General features: G+C 38.7%; 1 protein-coding gene across 3 annotated transcripts in view; it reads right to left on the bottom strand.

Moving 5' to 3' along the window:
- The window catches only part of CPNE4 (copine 4), a 461,395-nt gene that overhangs the window by 49,131 nt on the left and 401,250 nt on the right, over positions 1-11,014 (bottom strand). For all 3 annotated transcript variants that reach the window (XM_011374469.1, XM_023529672.1, XM_011375211.2), the window contains one exon: positions 3,781-3,879. In XM_011374469.1, the coding sequence (XP_011372771.1) occupies positions 3,781-3,879 (99 nt within the window). The remainder of the gene's footprint in view (positions 1-3,780; positions 3,880-11,014) is intronic.

Below are 11,014 nucleotides of genomic sequence, written 5' to 3'. Positions count from 1 at the left end.
TCACATATATATTGGCTACGGACTTTATACTCACATTCCCATTTAACTCTTTCCACAACCCACTTTTATAGGTGAAAGATGAGGTTCAGGGTACACATGTGGGAACTGGTGGATCTGGAATTCATATCACACCAGTCTCACTCCAGAGCCTAGCCTATTGCCCACAATGCTTCCTACTTCTCTCCAGGAGGGTCTTGGAGGGTCTCTTTTATTTGTTCTGGCAAGTTTCCCTTTTGGCCACCTCAAATTAAGCATGTTTATAAAGGCCCTCTAGGAATTAATCAAAGTTAATCAAGAATTTATCCTGTTCCAAACCAGGATAAAATCTCACAGGAAGGAGCTTGAAAGATAACGCCTTTTTTTTTTTGACAAGGCAACTCTTGGTTGACCTCACAGATTGCAAGGACCTTGTCAGCTTACAATCCCTTATTTTTTTTTTATATTTTTCCGCCTATAGCACCTGGTCTTCCTGGGTGGTCTCCTATCCAAGGCCCGACCCTGCTTAGCTTCCGAGATCAGACGGGATCGGGCTTGTTCAGGGTAGCATGGTCGTAGACATAATGTCTCCTCTTTATCTCTGACTCTACATATTGAAGTTCCTTAGAGTTCAAGCCTTCTCCATCCTCTCTTCTATCCTCTCCCTAAGTGTACTCATCCATTTTCTTGACTTTAAATACCCTCTCATTGTTTGTGGCTTCAAAAATACATCTCCAGATAAGCCTTTCCTCTGAGTACCATATCTGCAAACTCAGTTCTCAAACCATCCTCACAAACCGATCCTCCCTGAAATAAGATTTCTTCAGTCAAGAAAAGGAATCGACAATCATCCTTCTCTTCCTGAGTCATCCTTTTCCTACCCTTCATATCTTTCCCCTCATATCTAATCCCTCAGCAAATCTTGTAGCTCCTATCTCCAAAATATATCTTATATTTCTCCATTATTCTCCATCTCTATTATCACTTTTTTAGTCTAAGTCATTATTATCTCATCTTGCCTATAGTATTCGTCTCCTAACAGATCTCTATGCCTTACTCTCTTGTCTCTTTATTATTGATCATCCACAGAATAGCCAAAGTAATCTTTTAAACAATTAAAACCAGCCATGTCATTCTCTAGCCTGACTCTTTTGCAGCACTGTCCAATAAAACTTTCTGCAATGGTGGAAATAGTCTCTATCTGCCCTAACCAATATTGAAGCTACTAGCCATATGAGGTTATTAAATACTTGAAAAGTGGCTAGCATGACTAAGGAATTGAAATTTCAATTAATTGAAATTTACATTTAAATAGTCACTTGTAGCTAGTGACTACTGTATTGAAGAGCACAGTTTTAGTGTGCTCTCCTCACATTTTAGAAGAAACTCCCAAACTCCTTTCTCTGAGCTATCAGAACCACATCTCATGCGTGGCTCCCTTCCCCTCTCTGCTCTAGATACACTACACTCTTTCCAGAGCTTTAACCACACCAAGCTCTTTCCTGACTCAATACTTTGCAATGCTATTGCCTTTGCCTGAACTGCTTTTCCCTTACGTGGTTGACTTTGTTTCATCTTTAGGGCCCTCAATTTAATGCTACCTTTTCAGACTATCTCTTCTACACCACATCTTTATAACTACACAGGTTCAGTTTTTCTTTATACCATTTGTCACAAGTTGAAATTGCATTTTTATTTTGTTGTTTACTTGATTTGTGTTTATATTTTACTCTGATGCACAGTCATGGGACACCTAGAACTTGGCCTAGTGCCTGACACTTAGCAGGTGTTCCTCGATAAATAGTAGTTGAATCAATAAATAAGGGAACAGTTCCCACAGTGCAATGTATCAAAAGAGGGGCTGAGTAGTTGAAATAAAACCTTTCTGAATCTCAGTGATACTGAAAAATAAAGTAACATAAAGTAACATTTCTTCAGTGAGACTTAAAGATTTATCTGTTTCTTTGAATGCATCAGGCATTGATGTTCTTCAATTCTGATATATGTTACAATCTTACTTTTAATGCCCTCATAGAACCTAAAGATGAAATGTTTCCCATATTTATTGATTTGACTATTTTTATTTGTAGAGGAGAACCAGGCAAAACTTTGAGGAACTCTTTAGAGCTCTAGTGGGTGCTATCAACAACTGTCATTGATTTATTAGTAAAGTAGGGCCTGGTCCAGGACATTCAATGGAGCAACTTCTCTGGCTATATTCCTTTTTATCCTAATAGTGATTTAATTGATAATTTAGTGTTGGTTTTAATTGTCCTGAAACTCTGTATGCCTGCTTGTGGGTGAAGGTCTCTGTGTGCTTGACAAGTTTCTTGTGATGCCTAGTATACGGTAGAGCATATATAGCAGGTTTTGTGGGAACTATGCAAAAAGTATAGCCTTGAGTTTCTAGACCAAAAGTATGTAATTCAACAAATGGTCTGATTCAGATTAAGCTTTTAATTCTAAAGAATATTAGTTTATTTCCATCTAGTCTGGTTATAGCTTGACTTTATACCTAAAAAAAGAGATGTGAAAAATGAGTTTTGACCTCTCTAATCACTAATCAACGTTTCTGATCAGGCAAGGCACAAGATCTTATCGCTATGGAAAAAGACCTTTCTTGAAGCCATTGAGAGCTTTGTTGTCACTCCTTGCTGCTCCATGGAGACAGTGAGCCACAGAGTAAGAACAGCAGTTATCCTGGTTTGAGTTCCCCCAGAAACAAACCCTGAAGCAAGGATTTAAGTGCAACTAGCTCATCTGTGAGGTATTATCAGGAAGCATCAATAGAGGAGTGGGGAACTGAGTTAGGGGAGGCAGTCAAAAAGAGGTGCATTATCAAGTCAGTTATCACTGTGGGCAACCAAAGCTTATTCCTGCTGGGGAGCCACATAGAACACACCTCGAAGTTTTGCCACTTCTAGCCCACTGTGGGCAAGGGTAGGGCAGGCTCCAGAAGCTTGAGAAAGCCCTCAGGCAAAGAGATTCAGGTTTTGCAGGTGGAAGTTGGGCAGGTGAACACTGAACAGGTAAGAGCAGAAGTTACAGGGCTAGAATCCAGATGACAGCAACTGACTGATAAACTGATATATATGTGTGTGTATGAAAGTACGTATGCCTGAGAGAAACACAGAGGAGATTTAGGTTTCTGTGTGATGCAATGAAAGCCCTATGTGCTCCTGTGGTATGTGGAAGTGTTTGGGTACATGTCTTGATATCAACTCGATAAAGATAGGAACTAGATAAAGATATGGTACTTATAATAAAAATTTGGAGGAATCAAATAAACTTTCCAAAGCATTAAATGTGTAATTAATGTCACCAAGCCATTGAAATGTAGAGTTGGAAAGAATACCACTACTAATAGCAGATATTTTGGAAATGCTATATGCTAGGCACCTTGGCAATTGTATATCGTGAACCATTTCATAAAATCTTCAGAAAATTTTTTAAATTCATACAATTATCATCTTCATTTTTTTTTTAGATGAGAAAAATTGAAGCACAGAAGATTAAGTCACTTGTCCAAGGCTACACAGCTAAAGGAAATCAGAAATATACTCCACTAACCTCTCCATTTTATTGATGGAGAAACTGCACCACACTGTGGGAGTGTCTTGTCCAAGGTCACACCAATTGCTCTGGGTTAGTCTAGTACTAGAAGCTAGATACTCAAATCCTGCCATGCTCTCTTCTCACCGCACTTAATCATATGTTGATATCTTGCCTCCAGTGGTTCAGGTTTAGCTGAGTGTATCATGAGAAAAATGTCGGTAGAAATACAATGAGTGGTTTAGTACATACCTGCTTCCCTTCCATTGCTCCCCTCATCTCCTTGAATGTCGAGGTGAATTCTCCAATGAAGTCATGTTTGCCATTGGAGTCCCAGTCCCATACTATGCACTATAAGAGAAAAAATATATATATATATATTTTTTCAATTAAGAATGCATCCACAGCGGCAGCACAAACATTATGAGAAAGAGCCGATGAAACATGCTTGGTCTGGAACAAAAGCCCAGCAGTCTAGGATTGTGGCATGTGGAATGTAATATTCCTTTGGTTTCTACAGCCTTTACTTGGCCTTTTCACCACCATCTGCAAGCAACCAGTGATGCAGCAGTGACTAACGATTTGAATATTTTTCAGATAAGGCCAGTAATACCAAAAGGGAGATAAGTGACTTACCACAGAGACCATCAAGTGAATGAAAACCTAGAATTTGAAGGCAAGTGTCCTGACTCCAACTCCAGTGCTCTTTTCCTCATAGTAGATCGTATCCCTGCTTTATGGCTAAAATCAGATGCCTGAGTCCATGTCTGTAGCTTCTACAATGACAGCTTATGTATAATGATTTGAATGGGATTGTGTGAATCACATTTTCTTTTTCGATTTTTTTCTGAAGTCAAAAGAGTGATGTTAACAAAAATGAGTAAGAAGGCAAAAAAGTGAAATCTTTAACTGTACCCACATTTAAAATGGACGGAAGATGGTAACAGGTAAGTCACACTAGTACTTATCAGGTATCCGTAACACATAAGATGTTTACTTCTAACAAGGAGGCTCCCTCTAACAGTGTTAAGGCTAAATTCTGGGCTCCCAGGCAGTACTTTGTAGAGTGACTCAGATTAAATTAACAGCCATCCCTCTGCTTGGTCACATGTCCTTAGGTGAAAAGCAAGTTTTTTCTAGGGTGGAGGCTGGACCAAGGTTTCAAGTACTTTAGATACTACTTTTACATCTTAAACCAGTGATTTGCAGCAAGGAAGTCCCAGACATCAAATAAGATCAAGGCGGCAAAGGAGACCTTTTATTCAGATGTTTTCCTTGGAATATTGGGGTTCGAAGAGGCAGTCTGGTCTTCCCTCAGGACGCATGCCCCATTGGCCAGCCCTGCCTGGAAAACCTGACTTATAAATCTTTTCTCTGATCCTGTAGGATACCTCACAGACCTAAAATGAAATCTCCAAAATGAAACATAATTTTCCCCCTAAATTTATTCCTGTTCATTTATTTTCTCTCTCAGTGAATTGTACCAACACTCATCCGGTTGCTACGAAGAGAAAACTGGGCATCGTTCCTGATGTTCCTCTCGCCCCTCACTCTTCCACACCAACTGCTGTCCATTCTGTTTTCTAAATATGGCTTGACTCCAGTACTTCTCTCCATTTCCCCTCCTCTTCTCGCCTGCATCACTACGACAGCCTCCTCGCTGGTCTCCATGCCCCCTTGTACTCCCCAATCATCTACTATTCGCGCTCGTTTCCGGTTTAAAATCAAAATGTATATAGATTAATGGGTCAGCCAAGGTCTTCCATGATCTTATTCCTAAAATTCTGAAATTTACCTTTTATATATTCACGTTTACTGTATTTTAAAGTTTCTCTAATATAAGGTTGGTTAGAATCAAAAGCATTTGCTAAGATTTTTTTTTTTTTTTGAGGCATTCTAAAGAGAAACTAATTTCTCAGCTTTTGCTTACTCTTCAAATGTGCAGTCTTTGGTAGATTATTTTGCTCATAAAATGTATTAATAAGGCCTTTAGTTATGAAACGGAGTGAATTAGAATCAATCAGAATGGAAGAGGTTAAAACAGAGGGAGCTAAATTGCTCTGCTGAATAAAATAATGGTGAAGCTGAGCTTTCTCTTTGTAATGAGAGATACAAAAGTGGGGCTCAAGGACATGGGCTGAGAAACAATCAGGGCAGGATTCATCGGAAGGCTGAAGATGGGCCTAGCATTGTAGTGGGAGAAGGTAAAAGATAGGCAAGGAAATTTGGAAACTGTGATGTCTAATTTTCAAGCTCAAGTTATTTACATATTTCTCTCCTCCATGCCTCTCTTTACTTCCCCTCTGTCATCATCCTTGAGACTCCAGGAAACCTGCTATTGATAACAGCAGTATGCTGGTGGTGACTTGGAGAATAAAGGAGAGGGGCTGTGTCCATGTTTTGGGACAAGCAGACCAGAGAGCAGGGTGAGATGGCCCACACAGTGATTGAGAATTGGGTGGGCGCAGGACTGCGGAGGGAGAGCTTAACGGATGAATCTTAGGAGCGGGACTTCACAGACATATTGGGCAGGGTGGCCAGCTTTTGCAGTTACATGGACTTAGAATTCGAGATATCTTATTTAGATTTTAAAAGAAAGTTTGACCCCAGAAAATTGGGGAATAACAACTAAAATTCAGTTAAAATCATTACTCAATTTACACTAACTTTTTGGTCATGCTATGTTCACTCAATTGGTAGATGCTAAAAGTAAACTACTGGTAGTAGCTGTTTTGTCAAACTGAGTCCCTAAATGAGGGAAAGGCACAGCAGAGTCCCCAGGAGACTCATGAAGGGCATGTGTGTGGACAAGAAACAAACCGCTGTCATTTTCAGCCACTGAGGTTACTAGAGCATAATCTGCTCTAAGAACTATTTAAGACATTGTCATAGGAAAATATATTTCAATTTACTTTGACTCCAGAAGGGGGAAAAACATAATTTTTAGAAAAAGTAATAAAGGCATAACAAAGAAAGCATTTACCAATAGTTATACCTGTCCAAAACCAAAATAATCTGTTTTATTGATGGAAATAAATGGAAACTTTAAGAGTACATGCAAAAACTGTAGTAGGGAAAGTAAAAAAAAAAAGAATGTTAAAGATGATTCAGTAGGGTGTTTGTTGAACTGTTTTCTACCTTTGAGATGCTAAGACTAGTTGTAGTTGCATAGGATGCTAAATAAAGTCAATGAAAGACTTTTTAGCTCTTTCTGAAATGCCAAGTAATACAAAGTAGCTTTGGTAGGAGTGATGAGAACCCCTTTGAATTCAGGTAGGATGACGTTTATCTCATTTATTCTAATGGACAGTGGAAACAGTCAATGATTCAGTCATTTGGAAAAACAGCTCAGGATGTGCGTTGTGAACCTCACATTGCGGAACACTGTCAATGGATCTGCAGTTAACTTACAGCCAGGTTTGCCAGTCTCGCCTTATTGATTCTGATTCTCACTCATTTATTACCTGGAGCAAAAAATATAAGAAAGCTTGCTGGGCCTGGACATAGAAAAAGTGAGGTAGTCCCTGAGACCCTACTTTAAGGCTCATAAGTTTGCCTGGTAGTAAATACAGGCATGGATGCCTGAGTCTGAACGCATACTCGCATACTCACTCTTCTACCTTTGGGGAGGAGCAAATAAAAAGGCTAAGGGCAGAAGCAAACAAAAGGAAGGAAGTGGAAGCAGCCTTTTTAACACTCCCCTGTGTTGAGAAAGAGGGTAGGAGTCCCTTCCTTTAGGAGAAGGGGTGTAGATTTTCCTGCCTCCCTAGCTACAGTAGAATATAAACAAAGCAAGTACATATAGACAAAAGAAGTACATATTACTCTGGTTTGTCACAAAATTTTAAGCAAAATTACTTATACTTCTTTGCCCTCTTTTAAATTTCATGCTTTAGTTACTGTCCCACCTTCCACCTGCCAAACACAACATTTAAGATATTCGAAATGTGCCCTCTCTGGGGCAGAAAGGGAATGATCACTGAACTTCCCCAGGCTGGAAGATGAGTCAGGCTCGACAAGGTTCCAGTCATGGCCTTCTGGGGGCAGGCACTGCCACTTATGCAGGCCCTGTTTCTCCAATCAGCTGGCATTTCTCATCATGGCAGTTGCAGAATTCTGTTTTGACCTTTTTCAGAAGGGATCCCAAAGGAAGAAAGACACAGTGAGGCAGAAACATAAAAACCCTGTCTTTCCTTCTCTCACTGCCATGAAGCTGGCGGGTAACAGCTCTGATGTGGCCGACAGAGAAACACGTCTTGGTGGAAAGTAAACAGATCAACTGCCCTACAGAAGGATCGAGACAGAGGCAGCGGGTCGTGGTGTGAATCAGTAAGGAAGCCTTGACAGATCTGTAAGAGAGTTCAGAAGCTCTAAACCATCCACAAGCCAGAAAGCCTTCTTGAGTTCTTACAGCTTACAGTGGAGTTGAGGTAGACAATCTTAAAATGCCTGAGCTCGACACAGAGTCTAGTCGACACCCTCATTTTACAGAGCGGGAAATTGATGGCAGAGAAGTGAGGTGACTTCTGCAAGTTCACCCAGGGCAGGGCTAGGAGTAAAATCCAGGTTTCCTGCCTCCCTAGTTTCACCACTACCACACAAACAGCAAATTATAATAATTAAAACATACATAGTGCTTACTATGCACCAGACTTACTATATACCGTTCTGATCACTTCATATATAGGAACTCACCTTATCTCCAGAACAATTTACCATTATGCTTATTATATAGATGAGGAAACCAGGGCACAGAGGGGTGAAGTAAGTTTCTCAAGAACCACCGCTAACACTAGGTATCTTTGAACTGAAAGAAGCTAAGCTACCTAGTTTGTCTTACTTGTGATAGTCTTTTATGAACCCAGGTCGATTGTGTTTATGGTCTTTAATCCTTTACAATAACTCTGAAATGACAATTTATTATTACCATTTACACATAACTGCCATTTTCAGGCGTCATTCACAGGCTTAGAGAGGTTAAGTGACTCAACTGGACACTAAGAAAGTGACAAATATGGATCTGAATCCGGGTATCTGGTGCCATAGTGGATACGTTTTCTGTTATGCTACCCAGCCTCTAAAGCAGGAATTCAGAATCAAGGTCCCCTTAGTCTGTTTTGTGTACGAGTCCAATTCTTTGATTGAAACTGTAAACTACTGGAATCCTCCAAAGCTCAGTGAACACACCACGCAACAGAGAGAAGCTGTTCACTATTCCCACAAAAAGAGGATACAAAAGCAGCAGTATATGCCTTGTCCCTGGGGTTCTCAGCTTTGCCTGCAAAATGCATGCTAGGTGCATAGTGAGAGATTGGGTTACTCCAATCTACGCTTGTTTTATATTTGCATTGAACCTACTACAAGAAAGGTGTGTTCAACTGCTATGCCAACTTATTGTTTATCAGCCTTTTGTGATGGCCAGTCTTATGTGTTACCTTGGCTAGGATACAGTTATTTAATCAAACATGAGTCTAGGTGTTGCAGTGAAAGTATTTTGTAGACATGATTAACCAGTTTATTATCAGTTGACTTTAAGCTTTTGTGATGGGAGGGGAATTTGGCAGCTGGGTCAAAAAGGTGAAGGGATTAGGAAGTACAAATTGGTAGTTACAAGATAGTCACAGGGATATAAAGTACAGTGTAGGGAATATAGTCAGTAATATTGTAATAACTATGTATGGTGCCAGGTGGGTACTAGCTTTATTAGGGGGATTACTTCATAAATTATATAAATATCTAACCCCTGGTGCTGCATATCTGAAACTAATATAAAATAATATTGAATATCAACTAATTCAAAAATAAAAGATAAAATATATTCAGTGAGTAGCATAATGAGAATGTCTACAAAAAAATATTTTGTGGTTCCACATGATTTAGGATGTTTTTTTTTTCCCATTTCTATAAGAATGCCATTGAATTTTCATGGAGATAGCATTGAACCTTTAGGGTAGCATGAATATTTTTTAACAATATTAAGTCTTTCCATCCATGAATACGGCATTTCTTTCCATTTATCTGTGTCTCAAATTTCTTTCATCAGTGTTTTGTAGTTTTCAGTGTGCAGTTTTTCATCTCCTTGGGTTAAGTTTATTTCTATGTATTTTATTCTTTTTGATGCTATTGTAAATAAGATTATTTACTTTTTTTATTGAGCTATAATTGACATATTACATTGTGTAAGTTTAAGGTGTAGAACATGTTATGACACATCTATATATTGCAATATGATTACCGTGGTAGCATTAGCTAACGCCTTCATCGGGTCACGTAATTATTATTATTATTTTTGTGTGTGTGTGGTGAGAATATTTAAGACCTAGTCTCTTAGCAACTGTGAAGTATATGATACTATATTGTTAACTATAGTAACAACGCTGTACATTAGATCTCCAAAACTTATTCATTTTCTAACTGCAAGTCTGTTCCCTTTGACCATCTTCCTGGTTTTCCCATCCCGCGGCCCCTAATAACCACCATTCTACTTTCTGTTTCTGAAAATTTGGCTTTTTAAGATTCTACATATAAGTGAGATCATACAGCATTTGTTTTTGCCTTACTTATTTCACTTCGCACAAAGCCCTCAAGGTCCATCCATGTTGTAGCAAATGGCAGGATTTCTTTTTTTCTCATGGCTGAATAATATCCAATTGTGGTGCATACATGCATACACACACGTACACACCTATACATCACATCTTTATCCATTTGGGATTATTTTCTTAATTTCCTTTTCTAGATGGTTCATCGTTAGTGCAGAAACGTGGTGGACTTGTACATGTTGATTTTGTATTCTGTAACTTTACTGAATGTGTTTATTAGTTCTCACTAATATGTTTATTAGTTTTTTTTCTTTCTTTTTGAGTCTATAAGATTTTCCACACATAGGATCATGTCACCTGAAAATAGACAATTTTACTTCTGCCTTTTCTGTTTGGATTTCTTTTGTTCCTTTTTATTATCTAATTGCTCTGGCTAGGACTTCCAGTATTAAGTTGAATAGCAGTGGCAATAGTTGGCATCCTTGTCTTGTTTCTGATCTTAGTGGACAAGCTTTAAAATTCTCATAATTGAGTACAATGTTAGCTGTGGTCTTGTCATATATGGCTTTTATTATGTTTAGGCATATTCCTTCCATAGCTATTTGCTAAGGTTTTCGCTATGAAAGGGTGCTGAATTTTTCCAATTTAGATTACTAAAGCAATCTTGAGAAAGAAAACAAAGCTGAAGATACCATTTCTGATTTCAAAACAAATTACAAAGCTACAGTAATTAAAACAGCATGGTACTTGCATAAAGACAGATCTATAGGCCAATGGAACAGAATAGAGAGCCCAGAATTAAACCTATGTATAAATGGTAAACTGATATTTGACAAGGGTGTCAAGACTACACAATGGGTAAAGGGTAATCTTTCCAACAAATGAGTTGAGAAAACTGGACATATATGTGCAAAAATGAAAGTGCATCCCTACCTTATACTGTA

Source organism: Pteropus vampyrus, unplaced genomic scaffold (genome assembly GCF_000151845.1).
Source record: "Pteropus vampyrus isolate Shadow unplaced genomic scaffold, Pvam_2.0 Scaffold1, whole genome shotgun sequence".
Lineage (NCBI taxonomy): Eukaryota > Metazoa > Chordata > Mammalia > Chiroptera > Pteropodidae > Pteropus > Pteropus vampyrus.
Note: the sequence above shows the minus strand (reverse complement) of the source record. Positions and strands in the feature narration are given on the sequence as shown.